Here is a 25,980-nt window from a genome sequence, read left to right as displayed (position 1 = left end):
GCGCCTGAAAAACCAAAGGAAGAGTGCTTTCAGAAGGAGAGACCAGTTCCCCAAAACAAACTCAATGAGACAGTTAAATTAGGTATGAACAGAAAACAGAGTTGGTCAGATTTGGGCAACTTAATCTATACGCTGCTTTATATATATATTTTTAAGTCGTTCATTTGCAAACCTTGATATTTTAACTATAATTGGAAACCAATCTTCGTATTCTATCTCAAATCTGATTACACTGATTTCACCAAGTGAAACTCACAAACCTCCCTTACCACCTGGGAGATCTTTGCAAGACTGAAGAATCCTAAAACTTCACCACCTCGGAGGTCTTGGGGGTGAGGTGTGGAGCTGTCCATGAATCATCCTCATGATCAGTTAGGTTTGGAAGTCTTTGGATGTGTCTGATTCCCATCCTAAGCTACTAAGGAGAGACAGAACGTTTTTCCTTGCACTTCATGATCATTCAGAACTATCAGATTATGCCTTTGGTGAATATGACAAACTACATGCCTGAAAGTACGGCTAATTATGGTCTAATAGCATTTGTTGGTGTCGCATAATGTTGGAAGACTTGCTTAGATTTATAAACTCCTTTTCTTAAAAAAGTTTAGTTTTCAGTATAAATCTAATCACTGTATATCTATTCTTTCTAATCTTTTCAAATGACTGTAGTTATGAGTAGTATGTCTATGTGCAATGATTCTGTGGATGTTATGAAGAGAGACAAATAAGACAGTAAGAGGTGGTTTGGAACTAACTCATCACACCCAAAGAACACATCACAAACAAATCATGTACCATCTTTATCCTTCAGGTTTAATTTTATTAGTGTGTCTCTTTGAGTTATAATTTACATATTATAAAGTTCATCCATTGTAAGTGTACAATTTGATGATTTTTAGCTAATTTATAGGGCTGTGTAACCATCACCACAGTTTCAGAACACTGCTGTCACTTCACAAAGTTCCCCCATGCCTGTTAGCAGCCCTACAGCCCAAATAAACCTCCAAGCTGCTTTCTGTCCCTAATGTTTTGCCTTTTCTAGAAATTTCATGTAAATGGAAACACAAAGTATTTAGTCTTTCACGTTCGTCTTCTTTCACTTAACATAATGTTCATGAGGATCGTCCTTGTGGTTAACAAGTACACATAGTTCGCTCCTTACTTTTAGCTCTTACATTTCAATCTAAGGTCCATTTTTAATTCATTTTTGTGTATCACGTGAAGTAAGGGTGTAAGTATATACACGTATATATGTATGTCTGGATGGATGGATGTCTGGGTGGATTTTTGCATATGGATATCCAGTTGTGCCACCACCTAAAAAGGCTATCTTTCCTCACTGAATTGCCTTGGCACCTTGGTTGGAAATCACTTGACCATAAATGCGTAGATTTATTTCTGGACTCTTTCTGCTGGTCCATTAATCTACATGTCTATCCTTGTAGGAAGGGTAAGCATTGATTTGTGAAAACTTTGTTTCAGTTTTATATATTTATATATATACATACATACATACATACACACACACACACACACACACACACTAGATTCCTGTGTAAAATGTATTTCTTACTAAGGATTGTGGTAAAGATATTTTCTTGAAAAATATTTATCTAGGCATTGCCAGATAATATTCACAATAAGATATAAAAAAGGGACCCTAGAATAGTCTATCAGGATGCATAAGGATGGTGCAGCATAAGTGCAGCCTCACACTTCACAGAAGGGGAAACTGAGGCCCAGGGGCGGTGGGAAGGAAGTAATTTACCCAAAGTTACACCAGAATGCAACCCAGGTGTCCTTCCTGGAAGCCCCCATCTTCCCGATGCACCAGCTCTTCCTCCCTGTTCTTTGGCAACTCCTTAAGCCATTTCCACCCCGCCCTCCACTGAAGTCGTGCTGGCAGCAGCTGGCAGAGCCCTCGGGGGCATGCAGCTTGGCAGGAGTCTCCCTCTTTCCTCAGCCTCCCCTATGAGACTCACTGAAAACAGTCTCCCCAGGCACTGCGTTGCCAGCAGGGCTGCCCCAGATGACTGTTCCCTGTGCTCCTGCCCCTCCCTTTCCGGGGACAGTGGAATTGGCTTTTCTTCAGGGACTCTTCTCAGAATGGAAGAAAGAAAGCCGTGCCATCGATGTCAAATGGCTCTTACGCAACGGCGGCATCTTGATGAGAATCGTGTAAATAACCCCAGAACATATGGATTGTATTTCGATTTACCCGGGAATGTAATAAGTCATGGCCATGCAGTAAGACTGCTACCCGGCCCTGGCACTCGGAACACTGGAAAGACTCGTCTCCCCACCCCAGGGACCTCTTAGCTGGGAACTCTCCTATCCACCTCAAGTTCCAAGGGCATCTGCCCTCAGCAAGGCACAGGCTGTGCTGAGTCACGCTGACAGCATCCCAGGCAGACCCTGACGCCCTCCTTCACAGCAACCACACAAACTGGGCAGAAGATCTGCTCACTAGCTCATTCATTCATCCATCCATTCAACTAGTATTTATTGAGCACTGTTGTGGGGGGCGGGTGGGGGGGAGTAGGAATATCACAGCAAACAAGAAATCATAGTCCTGCTCTCAAGTCCAGTGAAAGGACTTTCTAGCACTCCAAGTTATCAAAGCTTTTGAATAGGGGTGAGTTCCCAGCAGAGGTTGATAGAGACTCAAGCATCAAATGAAGAATTGGGTGGCTGATTTCCAAGATTCCTCCCAAGCGCAAGGTTTCACGAGGTTTTAAGTTCTTGGAACACTGCCAATGCTCCCCTGCTGCCGGCGCAGGTATCTTTGGATGGCACCTGCAGAAGCTTAGACCCAGAGGTTTTTGTTGGAAGGCCTGGGCGGTCCCTGGAGAAGAAACAGTGGGTCCAGGAAAAGCAGATGCCCATCCTTCCTGCTGAGAAAACCCTTTCCATTTTTATTTTTATATCCTGTCTTTTCTGTCTCTTCAGAAGAGATCTGAGAACTTTCTTCTGAGTGAGGAGGATGAATCTGAAGGGTAAAACAAAAACATACAAGCATAAAAGTTCTGGACAAAATGTTTCCATTGGGGGAAACTCCATAAAGGATGCACAGGATGGTCTGTATTATTTCCTATAACTGAATGTAAATATACAATTACTTCAAAGTAAAAAGTGTAATTAACTCCCCCAAAACTTTTTGATTACTATACTACACATATGTAAGATGTTACCTTTAGGGGAAAAGCAGTGAGGGACTTAAGGATATCTATACTTTCTTCCAACTTTTCTGTAAATATGAAATTAATTCAAAATAAACAGTTTGAAAACAAGCTTTAAAATGCAAGAAAATGCTTTTGATTTTCTTGCATTTTAAAGGGTTGGGGACAGAGCACGGGGTTAGGAATTAGTAGACACTGACTTTCTGTGTGATCCTGGGCAAGTCCTTTCTCCTCCCTGGCCCTCAGTTTCCCCATCTGTACAGTGCAGGTGTTCCACAAGACGATAATATCCTATCCTATCTATGGTCGTACATTTATGGTCCTGTATTGGTATCACTCTCACCCTATTCTCTTTACCCTTTCCCAGCCCAACCTCTCAGAGTCTCCATCCGTAATGCAGGGATAAATAACATTTACTTTTTTAAAAAAAATTTAAATTAAAAGTGAAAGGAAACAGTGGATGCCAGGTACCTGCTTAGTAGGAAGTACTCGATAAGTGTAGGATTTCTACCCCTTGCGCCTTCCTTTCCCACAGAACAGAGCTCAGTCTCTGAGCTCCTCCCCCTTCCCCCATCCACCTCCACAAACCCCTCCCTCTCCATCTCCCACTCCCCACTCCGTCTGCATTCCTCTGTCCAGCCATCTCCCTGTACCCACCCCCATCCTCCTCCCAACTCCTTCCTTCTCCCCCTCCCCCTCCCCACCATCGGTGCCTGGAACTAACACATAGCCTTTAACCACAACTTGGGGGGCTCTCACTGTGCTTGTCAAGAAGCAGAGCTGAATACTCAGGTCCTCAGCTTCCTTTTGCATTGTTTCCCTAGAACAGTGGTTTTCACACTTTGGGTACATCAGAATTACCTGGGGAGCTTCTTAAAACGCAGATTGCTGGGGCCTGCCCCTGGAGTTCCCGTTCAGTAGGCCTGGTGCCAGACTTCAGAGAATGTGGGTCTCCAGCAAGTTCTCAGGTGATACTGCTGCTAGCAGGGGTTCCCTGCAAACCCAGAGGAGAGCTAGAGGCCCCATGTTCCAGAGGAAAGGCAGACTTGCCAGGGAGCTTGGCCCTAGGGCCTGAAGCCAAGGAGGAGAAGGAGATGCAGGCCTGACAGATGGGACGGGGTCTGATAGGAGATCAGGGCAGGGGCTGCCCCCCACCCCCAGGAGAGGGGTTTCTCCAGCTTTTCTTCTTTTTCTGCCTTCCCACCTGAAATGAAGCACTTCCCCCACCCCTGCACCCCTCCCTCCCACCCCTGGGAAGTCTCCAGAGCCAGGTGAGGACAGGCCCAAGCTGAAGTGCTGACTGCCAGGGCAAAGGGAGGGAAAGGGAGCAGTGCGGGAACATCTCCAAAGCCCAGGACTCACAAGCTGGAAGGGGAGTGGAATGGAGTCCATTTCGGACAGGTTTGTTGGGGGCGTGTTCCTGGTGGTTGGGGGACTGCATAAGTAGAAGCTTGCCTGTGGCTGTATTTGTTAAGACGCCTGTGTGCTCTAGTGGAAAGTTAGGTGGGAGATGAAGAAGGAGAAGAATAGCCAACTTTTGTTAAGTATTTAAGTAAGTGCCAGGGCCTGAGTAAGCACATTTTAGTCTCCACGAAGTAGGTATTATCCCCGTTCTCACATAGTAACTGTTCCTCAGTTATGCAGGTACCCACCCCAGCCGACGCCTGTCATGTCACAGTCAAACTGTGCTCTCTGCACTGTCATGACCTCTTCGGCTCTGCACCCCCTACAGGCGGTGAGACTTTGACCAAGTCAATCTTTCTGAGCCCCAGTGTCTCTGTCAGTAAAAAAAAAAAAAAAAAAAGTCAATATTGAGTGCTCCCAAAAGAATTTTGAGGCACAGATAAAACATCGAGGTGAAATGATGTGAAATGCAGGTAGCTGGGCTGTGTGTATCTCAGCCTCCCACCGAAAGGTTAATAGGAATGACCCTGGCCTCTGACATTCACGGGATAGCCACTTAGAGGTCTTACATTTGGTTCTGGGCACCACTGGGTTAACATTTCATCCTGTTTAAATAAAACCATTACTCACCAGTGTAACTAATGTTTTATTATTACTAATTCCAAAACCATTACACTGTGGAGCCAGAGTTTAAAAAGAATTTAATTGAAGACCAAAACATGCCCAGTAGCATTGCCTATTTTATAAATAATTTCTGTTCCAAATTCTAACTTGGTGCAGCTTTTTTGGTATATTTCATTTTTCAGTGTGTGATGTAACACGTTTTCATTGTATCCCTGTGCAGAATCCTGAAACATTCATAAAAATAAGAACAAAAATAATAATCCTTCTCATTTTTACAGCACCAAATGGTAGGCTGAATGACCACTCATGTCCTCTTGTTACGGATGAGGAAACGGGACCAGGCAAGTAACATAGGACGCTCAAGTTCTTAATGCTAAATCCATCCATCCAGGTAGCATGGGTGCAGACCCAGTGCTCTTTGTTTTGTCCATGCTACTTCCACAGAACATTTGAGAAAAGAGCATGACACCCTACCCAGCACTATCAATGCAGCCCTCTTTTCATATGAGTGTGTATAGCCATCCACTGGGAAATGCTCCCTTAGAACCAACACCCACCCCAACCCCCAGCTGCTAATTTTATAGAGCCATTTCTCAGGCTCTGGGAATGACTTTGGGTGGCCTTGACCAACCAGCTGTGTTGTGGAGCTTTGCTGATTATATTCTCTATAAGCAGGTCTCTGAGGAGTTGTATGGTTTCACAGGGCTCCAGGAGTTTCCTGTTAAGACCATTGTCCCAGAAAGAGTCTGGAATGACTTTCAAGTGACTTAATTTTTTTTCTCAGAAATATAAGTATGAGGCATTTCCTGGAGTGTGTACTTATATGTCCTCTATTTTCTTGATAGCAGAATGTTGTGGTTAACATTAGAGACTCTAGAGAAATGTGAATGTCATTTGTCACTTGTTGGGTGTATGACATTGGAAAACTTAAATTTTTCTGATCCTCAGTCTCCAGGTCTGTATAATGCAAATAATAATAATGCTTAACTCAGAAGGTTGCTGGCATAAACTAAGTGCTTGATATATGTGAACTGTCATCTTAATTATGCCTTTCGTCACACTCAAAATAATATAGACCCTTCTGCTTCCATGAGAATATTTTTTTAAAACAAAGGCAAGGTGAAGACTTTTCCAGATATGTAGTTTTAAAGAATTCATACCAGCAGACCCACACTAAAAGAAATATTAAAGGAACTCCTTCAGGCAGAAGGAAAATAATACCAAATGGAAATATGAATATACACAAAGAAATGAGAGCACCAGAAATGACAACTACCTGGGTAAATACAGAAGATTTTAAAAATTATTTAAATCTATTTTACAGATAATTATCTGTTTAAATAAAATAATACCAATGTACCAAGGGGCTCAAGACACGTGTATAAGGAAAATTAATGACAGCAATCATATAGTGACATGAAGGGGAAAGTGGAAGTACATTATTTAAGGTTCTTATAATACACATTAAGTTGTATAATGTCATTCGAAAGTAGACTGTAATAAGTTAAAACCCCAAGCAACAGTAAAATAACAAAACAAAGAATTATAGCTAATAAGCCAACAAAGTAGATAAAATGAAATAAAAACAAATATACTAATTCTAGTCTAAATTAATCTGAAAGGGAAAAAAACCCAAAGAAAACAAAGAACAGATGGGACAAATAGGATACAAAGAGCTGTGTGATAAACTCAAACACAGCCAAATAATAATCACATTAAATGTAAATGGTCTAAATTGGACAAAATTGAAAGGCAGAGGTTTTCAGATTAATAAAGAAGCAAGACCCAACTATATGCTTCATACAAGAAATGCATTTTAAATATAAAGATAGAAATAGATTAAAAGGAAAAAGGTAGGAAAAGATATACAATGCTAACATTAATTAAAGGAAAGTTGGAGTGGCTATATTAATGTCAGACAAGTAGATTTCAGAACAAAGAATATTACCAGGGATAAAGAAGATCATAATGGTAAACAAAAGAAGTAATTCACAAAGAGGATATAACAATCTTAAGTTTACACATCTAATTATAGAACTCCAAAATATATGAAACAAAACCTGACTGAACTGCAATGAGAAGTAGAAAAATTGACAATATGGTTAGAGATTTTAACATTCCTCCCTAAATAGTTGATAGAACAGGCAGAAAGAAAATCAGTAACTATACTGACCACTTAAATAACATGATCAGCCAACCTGTCATTTAAAGACAACTCCTTCCAACCACAGCAGAATATACATGCCTTTTAAGTGCATGTGAAATATTTACCAAGATAGATCATATTTCAGGGCTAAAACCAATCTCAGTAAATTTTTTTTAACATCTTTATTGGGGTATAATTGCTTTACAATGGTGTGTTAGTTTCTGCTTTATAACAAAGCTCAGTAAATTTAAAATGATTCAAGTCATACAAAGTAGGTTCTCTGACCAAAATGGAATTAAATTTGAAATCAATAACAGAATAATTTCTGGAAAATTACCAAATATTTGGAAACCAAATAGCACATTTTTAAATAACCAGAAGTCAAAAAATAAAAAGTTAAATGAGTAAAAACAAAAACACAGCTTATATGGACTTCCCTGGTGGCGCAGTGGTTGAGAGTCCGCCTGCCAATGCAGGGGACACAGGTTCGTGCCCCGGTCTGGGAAGATCCCACATGCCGCGGAGTGGCTGGGCCCGTGAGCCATGGCTGCTGAGCCTGTGCATCCAGAGCCTGTGCTCCGCAACGGGAGAGGCCACAACAGTGAGAGGCCTGCGTACCGGAAAAAAAAACAAAAAACAAAAAACACAGCATATAGGTATGTGTGGGATGCTGCTGAAGCAGAACTTATGGGGAAATTTATAGCACTAAGATCAAACCAAAATTAAACTCAAAGTAAACAGAAGAAAGGAAATACTAAAGATTTGGGAATAAATCCACAAAATACCCAACACAGATATGTTGGAAAAAAATCAGTGAAATCAAGAGCAGCCTCTTTGAGGAGGTAATAAAGTCGACAAACTTCTATATAAACTGGTCAGCACAAAAAGAGAGAAGACACAAATACCAAATTCTGGAATAAAGGAAGTGACATTACTAAAGATTTTACAAATACTAAAAGTACAATAAAGGAATACTACGATGAACAATGTTATATCCATAAAGTTGACAACATAGATAAAATGGACAAATTCCTTGAAAAACACAAAAGTTTACTCAAGATGAAACAGAAAACTTGTATAGCCTTTTATCTATTAAAGAAATTGAATTTGTAGTTAAAAATCTTCCCACAGAGGAGAGGGAGGGGTAAACTCAGGCCTACATAGCTTCACTGTATTAAGAAACAAGAAAGAAATAATACCAATTCTACATAAACTCTTCTAGAAAATTGAAGAGAAGGAAATACTTCTCAGCTCATTCTATGAGGCCAGTGTTTTCCTGATACCAAAATCAGATAAAAATGTTATAAGAAAACTTCATACCAGTGTCCCTCAAAACCATATATAAAATAATTATTAACAAAATTTTATCAAATTAAATTCAACAATATACAAAAAGGATAATATATCATGACCAAGTGGAATTAATGCAAGATTAACTTTCTGGAAAAGTCAAGAAAATAAACCAATGTAATTTACCATATTTTTAATATGGTAAAATTTTAACATTGACATTTTAAATATTAACAAATGAAAAATGAAAAATCATATGATCATGTCAATAAAGGCAGAAAAGGGAATTCCCTGGACGTCCAGTGGTTAGGACTCCATGCTTCCATTTCCCGGGCCTGGGGCTCTATCCCTGGTCAGCAACTAAGATCCCACAAGCCATGCCTCATGGCCAAAAAAATTAACAAATAAAGGCAGAAAAAACAATTGATAAAATCCAACAGCTATTCCTGGTACAAATTCTCAGCAAACTAGGAATAGAGTGGAACTTCCTCTGATAAAGAACAACTACAAAAAACCTACAGTTAACAACTAAATGTTGAAAGACTGAATGCTTTCTCCATAAGATCAAGAATAAAACATTTATGTTCACACTCTCCACTTCTATGCCATATTGTACTTTTGGTTCTAGTCAGTGCAACAAAATAAGGAAAAGAAAAGAAAGGAAGAAGTAAAACTGTCTTTATTCTTTTGATGATATGATCATCTATGCAGAAAATCTGATGAGATCTTAAAAAAAGCTATTAAAACTAAAATATGAATTCAGCAAGGTTGCAGGAGACAAAACCAATTTACAAAATCAATTATATTTCTATATATTAGCACTAAGCAATCAGAAATCATAATAAAAATGTCAGATACAATGAAATCAAAATTTATGAAAGACTTAGAGATAAATATGACAATAGGTAGACAAGAACTATTTGCTGAAAACAACAAATCATTATTGAGAGAAATTTTTAAAGACACATAAATGAAGAGATATACTGTGTTCATTTAATATGAACACTCAATATTCTTAAGATGTCAATTTTCCTCCAAACTGATGTATAGATTCAACATAATCCCAATCAGAATCATAGCAGGCTTTCTGGTAGAAATTGACAAACTCTTACTAAAACAACTTTGAAAAAGAACAATGTTGGAGAACTAACACTACATATTTCAAAATTTTTCTAAAGCTACTGTAATTAAGAATGCAGTATTGGCATAAAGATCGACAAATAGATGAATGGAACAGATTGAGAAAACAGATATAAATCCACACTTATAAGGACAACTGAGAAAGATGTAAAGGCAAATCAGTGGGGAAAGGATAGTCCTTTTAACAAGTGTTGCTGGAACAATTGGATATCTATATGTAAAAAAATGAACTTCAATTCATATCTTGTGCCATATGTGAAAATCAGCTCCATATGGATCATAGACCTAAATGTAAATCATAGGATCATAGGCCTAATGTAAATCTGAACCTAAAAATTCTAGAAGAAAATACAGGAAAAAGTATTGTGACCTTGGTGTTATGGACTGAACATTTGTATCCCCCAAAATTCATATGTTGAAGCCCTACCCCCCAATGTGATAGTATTTGGAGGTGGAGCCTTTGGGAAGTAATTAAGCTTAGACGAGATCATGAGGGTGGGACCAATGATTAGATTTGTGTCTTTATAAGAAGAGACGCCCTCTCTTTCTCCCATGTGAGGACACAACATAAAGGCAGTCTACAAACCAGGAAAAGGGCTCTCACCAGAAACCAAATCTGCTGGCTCCTTGCTCTTGGACTTCCCAGCCTGCAAAACTGTGAAAAATAAATGTCTGTTGTTTAAACCCCCCAGAATATGGTATTTTATTATGGTGGACACTTGGGTTAAGAAAAGATTTCTTTGATACAATACCAAAAGCATGATATATAGAAGAAAACATTGATAAATTGTACTTCATCAAAATTAAAAACTTTTCCTCTGCAAAAAACATTAAGATAATGAAAAGACAAACCATGGACTAGGGGAAAATATTTGCAAATCATGCATCTGATAATGGACTTGTATATATAATGGACTCATATATAGATAACTCAATAATTAGAAGAAATTACTTCCCATTAATGGCTTCCCATTAAGCCATCCTGTGGTATAAAAATTGTAGGGAGTGGGAGACTTTTTAAATGTATTATTATGGAAATTTTCGAACATACACAAAATTAAAGAGAATTACATAAAGAACAGAAATAGAGACTTCTAAGGTAAGATCCTGCCTCTACTCTTGCCTCCCTCTTGATCCCCCTAATTCTCAATTTCCTTATATCTAAAGTGGGGCTAACAGTACCTCACTTGTGAAGACTGACTGAGATCATGCATGTAACGTCTGGCACATAGCTAGGGCTCAGCAAATGGTCAGTATTATTACTCATTAGGCATAATCCCTCTATCACTGATTCTCACTTCACTTTTTGCCATTACTGTAGCTCTTGTTCTTCCTTCAGCCTATTGAAATCCTGCTCATCTTTTTAGTCCCATCCTGAAGGCCACTTTCTACATATACATTTCATGATCCTCCTACCCTTACTGTCTAATTATATTAATAATAATTACTATCAGTTGAGTCTCCACAAAGGGCCAGGAGCTTTGCAGGTGATTTATAACATTACCAAGGATTAATTACCAGTCCTATAAATACCCAGATACATGTATATTTTATGCTTTACTCCAGAGAAGATCAACTTTCATTAGATTCTCAAAGGTGTTACTCATTCAAAAGGCTTTAAGAACAACTGTGTCCTTGAAACAATATGTAAAAAAAAGTGCTATCATTTCTCCTATCTTATGGGGAAAACAAAACAAAATAACTCAGGCCCAAAGAGTTGCCATAGCTTACTCAAAAACCCTCACTGTTGTGATGAGCATAAGCGTTGAGTATCATGATCTCCTGCTCAACTATCAGGGTCTGCTGGCATGTCTCCAGAAGAGTCACCCTTATTCACAGTCAGATATGGGTAAAGACAGAAGGTCCATAGAGCTCTGTTCCCCTTCCCTCTTCAGCCCCTTCGTCGGGGGGCTGAAAATATTTTGAGGTCCACATTTTAAAACAATTGTCCCAAAGATAGCCAGCTTTCCTGACATGCTTTTTTTGTGAAGTATTTCAGGTTTTAAAATCCTGCTTTTAAAAAGCAATTGTGGTTCAGGTTTGTTGTCTTGTGACAACTGAACATTTAACTTAGCACTGTGGTTTGGCCAGAGAGAATGTTGATGGCCCCAAGGCCCACGTGCTTCAAATGTCCCTGGCCTTCAGTCAATCTGTGCTCTGTACTGGGTGTGGCTGGGAGGTCTTTTCAGCTTTCTTCCAAACTTCTTTGGTTCCATTAAACTTTTCTGAGCCCGGGAGTGGCCTGAGAATCAGGGGGCCTGGGTTCATTGGGTATTGTAGCTCCTGGTTATCCTCCAATCTCTTGCCAACTCGTTTCCAGCTCCCATACTGCTTTCAAATATGAATTTGTTTAAAAACGCTATCTGATCATGTCATTCTCTGTTTAAAAATCTTTTCTGTCTCCCTGTGGCCTAAAAATTCAGCGTTCCTCAACCCTTTCAAGACTCTGGGTGGGATCTGGTCTGGGAGTTGTTGCAAAATTTTGAATTTTTCAAGCTCCCATGTGACTCTGTCATCCATCCAGAGTTGAGAATCCCTGTCCTGTCTAGTAGATTTTCCACATCTAGTCCGGCATGCAAGTCTCCTTACACCCTGACCCCTGCTCACCTTTCACCTCTCTTCCCCATCTCAGTAAATGGCACCAACACCGTCTTAAGTCAGAATTCTGAGAGTTATCTTTGCTGTCTTTCTCTCCCTCAATTCCTCACTCTCAATTTATGGCGAGGTTCAGGCTTTTCTTCTTACAAAATATATTTTGTCTTTATCCTCTTGGCTCCATGTTCACTTGCTACCACTCTGATCCATCCAAGCATTCTCTCTCCTAATCTGGGATTTATTCATAAAATAAATAAATAAATAGAAATTGTATTTTAGTGCTTCATTGCTATAAAAGTAAATGGATTCTTTATTATATATTCATTATTATCTTAGTTTTCATTCTGATTTGAAAAGAATTAAAATTAAAACATTTTCATGGCCCCAGGCTGTGTGCCTACTGTGCCTAATGGTCCTAACTACTGCAACAGCCTCCAAACTGGTCTCCCTGCCTCCTATCCTCCAAATCCATTTTCCTCACAATACCCAGAGTCCTCCTTCTTTTTTTTTTTTTATTTCTCTCCCCGGTCTTATTTTTATTTATTTATTTATTTATTCATTTATTTTGTGTGTGTGTTAGTTTCTGCTTTATAACAAAGTGAATCAGCTATACATATACATATATCCCCATATCTCTTCCCTCTTGCATCTCCCTCCCTCCCACCCTCCCTGTCCCACCCCTCTAGGTGGTCACAAAGCACCGAGCTGATCTCCCTGTGCTGTGCGGCTGCTTCCCACTAGCTATCGGTTTTACATTTGGTAGTGTATATATGTCCATGCCACTCTCTCACTTTGTCCCAGCTTACCCTTCCCCCTCCCTGTGTCCTCAAGTCTATTCTCTAGTAGGTCTGCGTCTTTATTCCTGTCCTGCCCCTAGGTTCTTCATGACCTTTTTTTTTTTAGATTCCATATATATGTGTTAGCATATGGTATTTGTTTTCCTCTTTCTGACTTACTTCACTCTGCATGACAGACTTTAGGTCCATCCACCTCACTACAAATAACTCAATTTCATTTCTTTTTATGGCTGAGTAATATTCCATTGTATATATGTGCCACAACTTCTTTATCCATTCATCTGTCGATGGACACTTAGGTTGCTTCCATGTCTTGGCTATTGTAAGTAGAGCTGCAATGAATATTGTGGTACATGACTCTTTTTGAATTATGGCTTCTCAGGGTATATGCCCAGTAGTGGGATTGCTGGGTCGTATGGTAGTTCCATTTTTAGTTTTTAAAGGAACCTCCATACTGTTCTCCATAGTGGCTGTATCAATTTACATTCCGACCAACAGTGCAAGAAGGTTCCCTTTTCTCCACACCCTCTCCAGCATTTATTGTTTGTAGATTGTTTGATGATGGCCATTCTGACAGGGGTGAGATGATATCTCATTGCAGTTTTGATTTGCATTTCCCAGAGTCCTCTTTTATCCTTAAAATCCCTTGCCTAAACAGCTCTGACCAGACACTAAAGGTTTTGCTTATTACAAATATGAATAAAGCCTCTCACCACATCCTCCATACAAGTAACTAGTTGTGTTTGGTATATTTCCTTCCATGCTTTTTTCAGTGATATATGGAAAATACATGCAAAATATCTATGGTATGTGCAAAATATGTATTGCTGGTTGAGCCTATTGCTTTTTCATTAAATAAATGGTATCCTAATGCACGTGTCATTCTTCAGCCTGCCCTTTTCACTTAATAGTAAATCTTGGAGATAAATCCAGGTTGATGCATAAAGATCTTTCTCATCCCTTCTAACCAGTGCTCTGTGTTTCATAGTATGTCCATATTATATTTAGTCATTACTTTACTGATGCCCATTTTTCACCTTGGCAACTTTTGCTACAATAAACATGTTTGCAAATGAATGTTTCCCTAGGACAGATATCTTGAGGTAAGATTGTTGGTTTGTAGGATATGCAAATTTTTATTTTATTAATACCCCCAGATTGTACTTCAAGTAGCCAGGCCACTTTATAGTCCCACATGCATGGTACAAGTGTGGTTATTTCTCTACAATTTCAGCAACACTAACCAGCTCCAACATCATCCAGTAACTCTTTCTGAAAGGGCCTGCAAATGGTAGGCTTTTTAGAGTCTGAAAATGTCTTTATTTCAGCTTCATTTACATAATCCTTCAGCTAGTATAGAATGATAGGTTTAAAAGTATTTTCCTTTTGTACATGTGGGTATTCTCTATTTCCCTTTTGTTTCCAGGTGGCTGGTGAGAATGTCTGAATGATAATCTAATTTCATTCTTTCTCTTTGGTAATTTTTAAGATTTTAATTTTATCCTTAGTACACTGAAATTTTGCTGCAAGGAATCTAGATCTAACTTTATGTAAGTATCTCACTTGGGCCTTGGTAGATCTTTTCAGTCTGAGAATTCTTGTCTTTTCTCAATTCTTAGAAAACTGAGGCCAATATTTCTTCAAAGATTACTTCCTGTTCCCCCTCTTTATTCCTTTTTTTTTTTTTTTTTTTTTTTTGGTGGTACGTGGGCCTCTCACTGTTGTGGTCTCTCCTGTTGCGGAGTACAGGCTCCAGACGCACAGGCCCAGCGGCCATGGCTCACAGGCCCAGCCGCTCTGTGGCATGTGGGATCTTCCTGGACCGGGGCACGAACCCATGTCCCCTGCATCGGCAGGCGGACTCTCAACCACTGCTCCACCAGGGAAGCCCTCTTTATTCCATTTTTAATGAAAATTCTATTAGACATATGTAGGACCTTCTGAATCCATACCCCCTTTATTTTTTTCATACTTCTGATCTCTTTATCTGGGAGAATTCCTCAACTTGATTTTCCAAATCGTTAATTAATTCTTCATTTGTGACCATTCAGCTGTTTATACTTATAATTGCATTTTATTTTTAATTTCAATAAATATATTTAATAAATTATATTTAATAATATAATTTATAACAAACCAATAAAAACTTAAAATAAATACCATCTTAGCTGATGATTACTGCCATTTAATAAATGTAAAATTGTTATTTTAATTTCATTAATTATCCAATTGCTTCTTTTTGCGTTTCAACCTGTTCTTGTTTCAAATCTTTCTCCTCTTCTTGTATCATAGATGATATCCCCTCCTTTAGCTTTATGGAAACAGCTTATTTTAAAATCCTATTCTTATGGTTCTATTAACTCTATTTCCTTCCATGAAATCCTTTTCTTATTGAGTTTATTACCCCTTTTCCATACGCAGGCTTTGAAAAATATTTGTTGATTCTTGTTTGGCAATTTTTCTGTGGTGGTGATTCTCACTCCTTCCCCAGTGACTTCACATACAGCCCTGTCAGCCCCCAGCTTTCCAGCGGGACTGTGAAGACTTCCCACATGGTCAGGATGGGTTCCCACTGTGGGAAACTCACTGCCATAGCTTCTCATCTACCACCCTCCTTTTGCAGACTTTCCCACAGGAAATACCTTTTCTTGATTCTGAGTGCAGCTGTTCATTTATTAATCTCATTTCTATATCTTTATTATTTCTATGAACTGGGTTATAAAAATGGGGAATTTCCACATCTGTGGAAGTCCAGGTAGCAAAGTCCATCACTGTGAAATCACCAGCTCTTCACTAGAGAACTTGTACTCATCCTATTCAACTTAGATACCACTTCACCATGACTTTGCTAACCACTCTGTGTAAATTAAGCCCTTCTATTAGCCTCTCTCATAGAACTCTGCTCTCTTTCAACATGGCATTCATCACAATTTATAATTATAGACTTAGTTGTGTGTTTACCTGTCTTGATGCCTTTTTTTTTTTTTCGGTACACGGGCCTCTCACTGCTGTGGTCTCTCCCGTTGCGAAGCACAGGCTCCGGACGCGCAGGCTCAGCGGCCATGACTCACGGGCCCAGCCGCTCCGCAGCATGTGGGATCTTCCCGGGCCGGGGCACGAACCCATGTCCCCTGCATCGGCAGGCGGACTCTCAACCACTGCGCCACCAGGGAAGCCCCATGTCTTGATGCCTTTTTAAAAATTTATTTAGACATCTATGTATTCAATAAACATTTACTGAGCCAAAGGTACAAAGGATATTGTTCAGGCCCTCAAATTATTGTGATGAAGGGATGACCCAAGTAGACAAAAATTTGCTGTATAATTTGACACATGCAATTTAAACTATAATTTAAAGTTTAAGTGTAAGGAACAAAGGTAGTGTTTACTTCCGTGTTGAGTGATTGGGGAAGATTTTCCAGAGAAGCTGACGTTTAAGCAAGATTTCATATGATAGATAAGAGGAAATTCTACAGACAAATGAGGAAGAAAATAACATTAAAGAACAAGAGAACCAAGTATATCAGTACATACAGACATGAGAGATCATGATAAAATCTGGAATATGCAACTAGTTTGGTACCAGTTCTAGACATAAAAGTCTGTATATGTAAGTGTGCTGGTTGTAGGAGAGAATATAGAGGTGAAAGAGCAATCCCATATAAGAGTATTGTGTCAGTCAGAATAGGCTAAATTATCTGCAGTAACAAATAATACTAAAAGCTCAGTGGCTTTGCACAGTAGTTTCTTTCTCACTTATGCAAAGTCTGCTGTGGGTCCAAGCCATTCTCCAGGGCAGCTGTCCTCCACATGTTGGCTCAGCACTGCAGGCTACTTCAGTTTCACTGCACCTCATGTCAACATTAAACTTCAGAGTTCAAATGCTCTTCTAAGATATTTTTATTTTATTCTGTAAGCAAAGAAGTGATCTGAAAGGTTTGACAAAGGGAGACAATTAATGAGACTTGTATATTTATAAGATTGGTACTAAGGGCAAAGAAACAAATGAGAAGTTGTTGAAATAATCCAGTGAGAACTAATGAATCCCGTCACTAATGCAGCGGTAGTGGGGAATTGAAGTTATGCATAATGATGGATTTGAAAGATACTTATATGTAAACAATAGGAGTTATTGATTGATGGCATATGAGGAGAAAAGGAAAATATAAATCAGGGATGACACTCAAATATCTGGCTTGAATTTCTGAGTTGATGGTAGTTCATAGACATAGTTGGTATGAGAGAATGAGCAAGTCAGGAATAGAAAAATAATGACCTCGGCCCAGTGGAACTTTCAGATGGAGGCGAGAATAGACATTTGATTTGAGGGTGGGAAGACATTTAGACTAAAGAAATAGATTTGCTAGTGATCAGTATGTAACGGTATTTAAAACTGCAGTGGTGGGATGTATGAGAAATATTCAGGAAGAATGGTTAAAATTGAGCTTCTGGGGCTTCCCTGGTGGCGCAATGGTTGAGAGTCCACCTGCCGATGCAGGGGACACGAGTGAAAAAAAAAAAAATTGAGCTTCTGAGCTTCATGGCTTCAGAAGAGCCATCAAGTCCCTGAAATTATATGCCAAAATTCAAGAATGTGTGCCTATTTAAATGTTTCTTGGAAGATGGCTCATTCCACAAATGTTTATTAAGGTCCTACTTTGTGCAAGTCAAAGGCATTATTGTTGGTACTGGGAATAGAGCAGTAAACAAAAAATATAAAAATACTTGTCCACCTGGAGATTGTGTTATTCTAATGGGGTGGGGAGCAAGCAACAAACCAATAAAAACTTGAAATAAATACCATCTTAGCTGATGATTACTGCCATTAAGACAAATAAAACAGGATATGGGGAGAGCAAAGCTGGGTGGAAATAGAAATAATAGATTGGCCAGGAAAGACCTCACTGAAAAGGTGACATTTTTAGAAAGAATTGAAGAAGTGAGGGAGTAAATTACGTGGCTTTATTGGGGGTATTCCAGACAGAGAATCTAGCTTTCATTAGATTCTCAGTGATTCACCAGAAAGATGAGGAATCATTCCTCTGAAGTAAGAAGAGAGTCAAGAAACTGGTAGAGAAAGAAGAATCCACACAGGAGTGCTGGTGATTGGTTGTGGGATTCAGAAAAGATATAAAGCCAAGAGGATCTGATAGACTGGAAATGGAGTGGTGTCAGAGGACTGGATGTCTTGATGAGGTTGAAGTCTAGGGTTATTGAAGGAGTCAAAGACTTAGAAAGGTAAGAGATGGTGGTCAGAGAATGGGGTGTTACAAGTTTAAGATTTCAGAGGTGGATGTGGCTTTAAGTAGAGTAGATGGTTACAATGAAATAGAAGAAGTCATCGTTGAAGTGAGGAGATCAAGCAATGAGGGTCCAGTGTCAGGATGTCAGGAGGAATTGGGAAGGAGAGGTAAGCATGGTGCCACATGCCTAAGTTCCTAATGAAAGGAACAGAGGATGGGACCAAGAGATTGGAAGGTGACAGTAATAGAGATGAGTAGAGTGTGCCAGAATGATAGAAGAGCAAGGGAGTTTGGAAGGAGGGTGGAAAAGTCATGGTCACTGAAACAGCATTAGGGAGTTAGAGAAGTGCTAACACTGACTCCCCTGATCTGAATCCTGCCTTTCACATGGTCTAACCTCAGCTGTCCATTTGCTTCTTAAGGCCTAATTAATCCTGTCCTATGGCTGAATCTGCTTGGGCCGTGTAGTCTTAGCATCTGAGGAACTTCTGTGGGAGGGGAGGCCTAATATGAGTGAATAGCAACAATAATTGGTATCAAATGGATTTAGGTGAGCAAACGTAAGGGAGATGTGGATGCTCTGTTAGCTTCCTAGGGCTGCCATAACAAAATACCACAGACTGGATTACTCAAGTAGTAGAAATTTATTTTCTCACAGTTCTGGAGGCTAGAAGTCTAGGTGGTTTCTTTTGAGACCCCTCTCCTGGGCTTGCAGATGGCCACCTTCCTACTGTATCCCCACATGGTCTCCCTGCTTTCTGTGTTGTCTGTATCCTAATCTCCTCTTTTTATAATTAGATTAGGCCCATTCTAACAGCCCCATTTTAACTTAATCACCTTTTTAAAGCTCCTATCTTCAAATACAGTCATATTTTGAGATAGTGGGAGTTCAGGCTTCAACATATGAATTTGGGGTGGGGGTATAATTCAGCTCATAACAAACGGTCTATGTCTCAAGTATCTCAAGTACTTAAGAATCCCTGGATTCTTCCTTACACATAGCCTAGCTCCTAAGAATGGCAGAACAGAAAAAAAGAAAATGTCCCCAGGCCCACCTACTGCCTCACTTCTTGCTAAGTGAGGAAAATAAACTCTGTTTCAGCTTTAGTCAAGGTTTCTCTTATTACCTACCAAACGGAACCTTAACTGACCCAGTATTTGTTAATTCTGTGCCTGCGGTGCTTGAAATCAGCTTGACACCGTGGTGGTATGCGCTCACGCTTTGGGAGAACTTCTGTAAGAGAGCCTGTATTAGTTAGCTAGGGCTGCCATAACAAAGTACCACAGACTAGGTAGCTTAAACAGCAGAAGTGCATTTTCTGACAGTTTAGGAGACTAGAAGTTCAAGCCCAAGGTATTGGCAGGTATTTTAAGGACGTTCAAGATCGAGGTTGTTATTCTGAGGCCTCATCTCCTTGGGTCACAGGCGGCCACCTTCTTGCTGTCTCCTCACATAGTCTTTCCTCTGATTGTCTCTATCTTAATCTCCTCCTCTTATAAAGATATCAGTCATATTGGATTAGGGCCCACGCTAATAACCTCCTCTTAACTTAGACCTCTTTAAAGTTCCTGTCTCGGGTTTGATATGTGAATTTTGAAGCGGTGCAGTTTAGCCCATAAGAGAGCTTAATAATTTATTTTTTGAATGTAAATTATGTATCCCTTCCCTGAAATCTTGCAGTCACATGACAGCATGGCTCATGGGTGCTCAAAGTCCACAGGCAGTATCAAGGGGCTGCAGATGAAAGAGCCCTGGATTTAGGGTCAGGAGTCCTGGGCTCTAGATGTCCATCATCCTCTTGCTGACACACTTAGTTTCTCTGAACTTCAGTGTCCTCACCTTTAAACACATGTAAATATTACATGTAATGATGTATATGAAGGTATCTGGCAGACACTAAGACTATATCATCAAATCTAAGATGCCATTAATTATAAGACGCACCATTATAAGTACCCAAAATGACAAAATCGTCCATGGGAGCTTTTAAAATTACAGATTCAGGAGCCCCACCCGAGATTCATTGAATTTGAATCTTCTGAGATGAAGCTCAGGCACTGGTTTTTTTGTTTTAATTTCCCATATTATTCTGATGATCCGATAGGTTCTGAAGCCAGGGTTTCCAGCATACTGTCAGCCAATGTGTTGAATAACCTAAAATTTAATTCTAAGGTGTAATCTTTGGGGCTATTTATCAGTTCTCATATACGCTATAGGAAGCCTGGATTTCACACTTTGCCAACAAAAACTCATTGCCCAAATATTTTACATTTTCCAGCGCATTCATGGAATTCCAGAAAGTCTGGGCTCAGGAGTTGCATGTAATAAATACTTTGGTAGAACATGTAAACCAAGCCCAGTTCTAGTTGTAGGAGTGCTGTAGTATTTACTTTCTTAGTAGTAGCTTTCTGATCCCTTTCCCTGACTATAAACGAGATGTTGAGCCCACATCCGTCATTCTACACTTCTGTGATTCTAATTGACATACTGTTAGTTCCTTATACTCATATGTTAACCTTTTCATCAACATTTTAAAAAACGAGTTGAACCTTCTTAAAAATTATCTTTCTGAATACCTATGATTGAATCCTGAGTAATGTAATGCTATTGTGACCACAGATAAAACAAGTGTCAAGATTAGAAGGTCACTCAGGACTCCTTGACTCTCTTTACAGATCATTAGCAATTCACCTCCCCACCTCCACTGCAATTTCCTAGTCCTCACTCCATGATCTCAATGGACTCCTCTCCCCTGATTTTATAGCGGAGCAAACTGGTGTCACTCCCTCCCCTCCTCCAGCAGAGAAAGTAGGTGACTTGCCCAAGGTCCCATGAGTTAGCCTACTCATGTTGAGTCTATTCCTAAACCACTGTCTTTTCCATTCTTCCCACTCCCCGTGATCTATTCATGACACCCCAGGAAGTTTTTATCAAGAGGTCAGGAAGGTATCACCAATGCAGCCCAACACGATGGGAAACAGCTCTGAATCCCACCCAGATCAGTCCTGAGCCACATAGTTCCCGTTATCATGCAGATTCCATCTGAGCCTTGGCTAACTCCCAGGGAAGCACATATCAGCTCTGCTGTATATTGGCAGAACTTTGGCTCAGAACGTATTTCAAATGCCTCCCATTGAGCACTGGCAGCCTTAAAGAAACATGGCCACGAAATTATTCCAGGAGGCTCAGTTACTCTATGACACTTTGCAAGGAGAAGCTGATGGCTTTCCCTCCCAAGCTCTCCCCTCTGTGCCCATAACAAATGACTGCATTTCCCTGGATGTGCCCTAAATTAGGAGAGGGTCAGCTCAGCTGCAGTGTTGATGGAGGGAATGTCTTTAGTGGGCAGGGCCCTCTGCATGGTGCAGGATGCTTCGTGCCAAGTTCTTTATCCCTTGGTTTTAAAACCCTTGTATATTCCAAGAGAAATGTAGTCCATGTGTTTCTGATTCATTTGCACTTAAATCATTAAAATGTTGTGTGAGAGTTATTTGATGTTTGAGGAGGCTGTGAGTCTTCTTAATGGGACTTTTAAAGGGATTTTTTCTATCCTGCCTAACACAGAAATTTTTAGGCTGTTTAGCCAGAATGGTGCCTAGGTTCACACATATTCTCTCATCTCATATACTTGCACTCACATTATCAAACACAGCCTCTTAATAATGCCCAGATTAGCAAAGCTGACCTTTAAAAGTGATAAAATAGAGAAACTGGAGAGAAAATGGAGCCAGGAGAATTTCAGCAAGATGCAAGGCATTGTTCCCCCAAATGTGCTAAAGCAGTGTTATCAGAGGGTGGAGAATGCATGTGTTTGCCACCTTGGTTAGAATGGGTGGGAGCCCTCTCTTGGGTACACTGAACAGCTAAAAAAATGGCAAGGATAATTTCCTTTAAGTCTCAAAGCAACCCCCATTTTCCAGATGAGAAAACAGGATCAGAGATGTTAACAATTGGGGCCAAAGTGCACAGCCAGCTTGGATAGAAAGGGAAGATTATAGCCAACTCTGATGCTGAGTCTAATTGCTCTTTTCAAAATGCCCCAAATTGAGTTTCTTTGTGAATGTGGTGTGTATTTGAAATGCCATATGTACTATAATATTCTAGTGAGAAGCAGTACAATATTGTGGGTAAGAACTCAAATTCTTCCCCTATCACTTTCTAGCTGTGTGATCTTGGGTAACTTACTTAAACTCTCTGGGCAGTTTCCTCATCGGGAAAATGGGGATAATATTACTACCCAGATACACAAAATGTAAAGATGATCGAAAGCAATCAATACATTACTAGAGCAGTACCTGACACACAGTGCTCAGTAAATGTTAACTGTTTGCGTTTGCCGTGGTAGCAGTAAGGAGTAATAAAGGGCTGGATGACCCAGGCAGATTGTGTACCTCTCTATGCTTCAGTTTTCTTATTTGTAAAATGAGTATAATAGTATGATCCTCACAGGTTTGTGGGAGTAATTGAGATGATGTTTGCACCTAGCCATGTGCCTAACACAGAAAAGGTTCTCGGTAAAATCTACTTGTTACACCCAGATGTCTCTCTCCCTATTCAGGACTGGTGGTCATTGTTGTGAAGAAAGGAATTTTCTTCTTATTCAGCTTGGCTTATATCTGATGCTGCTTTTCTCCACAAACTCCAGGTCTAGCCACCTTTACAGGCCCAGATTTCTCTACAACCATGGGATGCGGGGCTTTCTGTCTGTAGTGGGTCCTCCCCGAGCTGTATCAGGCCTCTGAATGCTCTGAGTTGGTAAACAGCACAAGCCTTGCTTTTAAGTGACGAAGAACAACTAACCAACTGCAGGACTGACTGCTCCCCTCACATACTGGGCCAGCCGCTCTGTTCACAGGAAAGCCTGTAGTTGTTTGCAGACAGACAAGCTTTGGGATTTGGTTCTATTTTCTTGCCTAGTGTAGATGTTAGAATTGCCCTCTTAGTTGATCATCCTGTTTAATTGGTGTCCTTTGCCAGTGTCCTGAACACGAGCAGAAAACTATAGCCATCTGGCAAGGGAGACAGAGAGATCAGACTTTGTCCCCCTCCACCCTTTACACACACACACACACACACACACACACACACACATATACACACACATACACACACACATATATCCACACACATACACACACACACACACACACACATGGTGATACAAATACCTATTTGAGCTGCTCAGTTATTGTCTCTCAGGAGCTGGAAGCAGCCGTATGGGATGAAGGAGGGACCTGGAGAAGCAGATCTTTTAAGGAAGAAGACAGATTCTGTTCTGTCAGGTTCCTCTGAGTGTGTGTACGAGCAAGTCAGAGAGGAGAGAGAGAGGAAAAGGCAGAGGGAGAGAGGGGGAGAGGGGATCTGTTGCAGGCAGGGGAAGGCGTGACCTGAATGGAGAATGCCAGCCAATTCCAGAGACACACAGGGACCTCAGAACAAAGATAAGGCATCGCTGACACCACACCGGGGACGAGCTCGCAGACAAGTCAGGCCGGGGGGACCAGGCAGCCAGGAGCACCCAAGGCAGGAAAATGAGGTGAGTGCCAGGGCAGGAGTGGGCACAGGGGGTCCTTCCAGGGACCAGGTGCCAAGTAGCCCTGGAAGGTCTGACCTTGTCTCTGGGCTGACTCACCTGCGAGTCCTGTGGCTGGTTCAGGGGCTTTTCATCACTCCCTGAGGCTCTGAGAAGGGAGACAGGCTGGGGCCTTCCCTGGGACTCCGGAGACATGCAACTTGAAACGGGAGGCTGTGTGCAAATGCCCCTGACGCCGCTGGAACTCAGATTTCTCCCTCTGCCAGCGTAGGGTGCTGTCTGCTGGCCAATGTGACTTTTCTTCTGTTGCCCACAAGGCTGAGTTTTTGTTTTCCTCCTTTGTAAAGAGCATTGCTTTATCTCTTCCAACACTTTGTGAGTTAGATATGTGTTTGTGTGTTTATTTGTTCTGACCGGAAAAGAAACCAGATTCCCGTAGCTCAGCTATGTGGCTTCTTAAACCTTCAGAAGTTTGCTTGTTTAAAACCTCAATTTAGAAAACTAAAAACCTGTCCCCGTTTTACATTCCACTATAAATTTCTGCATTTCTTACTGAAATCAGAGGCCGCCAGTGGCGTGAATCAGGCTATGAATTGCACCAAATGGCTCTTAAAGGAATATTACAAATTGAAATTAAAAAAAAAAAAAAAGAGTCTTTGGAGTTCTGAAACTAGGACTTTAAATTCTAATTGTTTCCAAGCTCTTCAATATTCCCCATTCCTCAGCCTAGACTTAGAGTTACTTGATGCTTGTTACCAGACATTTCTTGTAAGTTTTTCTCTCCAAGTGTCAAAATCCGACCACCATAATTACTTTTACTACTTATAAGTGTTAATACTGTTAAAAATACAAAAAAGAAAAAAAAAAACACTCTGCAGATGTGTTGCCTCTAAACATCTTTTCCCGTTAATTTTCTTCTCAATTGGAAAAGGGTTTCTATTTGTTTCTCTTCTGCAAAGTCACCTAGCAACTTTTCAGGGTCTGGGGCCAATGAGGGGCTTCAGGCTATGTTAACTCTTTGAACTCAGATTACCTGTGGTTTAGAGAGATAATCAGGTCTTTAAGGTTAATCCAATCATTCTCTTCTTTCTAAATCCATTGTAATGTTAAATCTGCTATCTAACTTCATTTTCCTTTCTCCTAAAAGAGAGGAGATTTATGCCCATCTACATGGAATGACAATTTGATTGATCTGTCCACTATTCAAATCTCACCCTACCACCCAGTGCCCCAGCCATAACAAACTACAAGGCCGACGATCAGTTCTGTATCTTGGTGTTTGCTGATCCCTTAAGCCAGAATAGCTCTCCCTCTTATTTCTCCTATTTCTAGAGGACCCGATTGTTCAAGCTGGCTCATACATCACCTCCTCTTCCCTGCCCAGTATCCCCAGAGTCAGCATCTTCTCCTTTGTGATATCTCTGTCCTTGGGAGCTACCTTTCTTAATACCTCTTTGTTGAAATGTCCACCTCCTCTTCCAAGACTGAGTGTTCCTTAAGGAATAGGATCTATGGCATGTTCATCTTTGTATGCCTAGTACCTAGCATAATGTCTGTTTCCTATTAGGCATGCAATAAATATTAGCTGAATTGAATTCAGTTGTTCAATAGCAAAACTACTACTGGAAAAGTGCTCCACTAGAAGTCTATAAAAGGTCTTCCCTCACATAGACACAACAGTTCAGAGTTTGCAAAGCCCTTTCATAGGCACTGTCTCATCTGGTCTTCAGATTTTGGATGAGGTAGGATTTATGGAGAAGTGAGGATAAAAGAGTTTAGCAACTTGCCCAGAGCCACACTGATGATGTTGAAAAAGCCCAGACCCAAATTTGGATCTTTAGGCTCCAAGTTCAGCATGTTTTTCTACTGTATTTTGCCAGACTCTCAACCAAGTATATTATTCTGCACCAGCGGCTCTCAATCCTAGCTGCACATTAGAAGCATCTGCGGTGCTTTAAAAAATGGCAGGGCTTCCCTGGTGGTGCAGTGGTTGAGAGTCCGCCTGCCAATGCAGGGGACACGGGTTCG

At 40.4% G+C, this 25,980-nt stretch overlaps 1 protein-coding gene and 1 long non-coding RNA gene across 3 annotated transcripts in view; one reads left to right on the top strand and one right to left on the bottom strand.

The window, feature by feature from the left end:
• Positions 1-801: 801 nt before the first annotated feature.
• LOC125964496 (uncharacterized) lies at positions 802-25,012 on the bottom strand. Its single transcript, XR_007477562.1, has 4 exons — positions 24,052-25,012; positions 4,832-4,956; positions 4,041-4,173; positions 802-2,989 (listed from the first exon to the last, which is right to left on the bottom strand). It is a non-coding gene; the product is annotated as an uncharacterized LOC125964496 (long non-coding RNA).
• MASP1 (MBL associated serine protease 1) overlaps positions 22,824-25,980 on the top strand; it is a 49,348-nt gene continuing 46,191 nt past the window's right edge. Inside the window, exon 1 of one of the 2 annotated variants that reach the window (XM_004278477.3) lies at positions 22,824-23,955. In XM_004278477.3, the coding sequence (XP_004278525.2) occupies positions 23,951-23,955 (5 nt within the window). In that variant the 5' untranslated portion in view covers positions 22,824-23,950. The remainder of the gene's footprint in view (positions 23,956-25,980) is intronic. The other variant, XM_004278479.3, reaches the window with a different exon arrangement.

Source organism: Orcinus orca, chromosome 5 (genome assembly GCF_937001465.1).
Source record: "Orcinus orca chromosome 5, mOrcOrc1.1, whole genome shotgun sequence".
In the NCBI taxonomy this organism is placed as follows: domain Eukaryota; kingdom Metazoa; phylum Chordata; class Mammalia; order Artiodactyla; family Delphinidae; genus Orcinus; species Orcinus orca.
The sequence above is the reverse complement of the archived record's forward strand: the minus strand, read 5'-3'. Positions and strand labels throughout refer to the sequence as shown.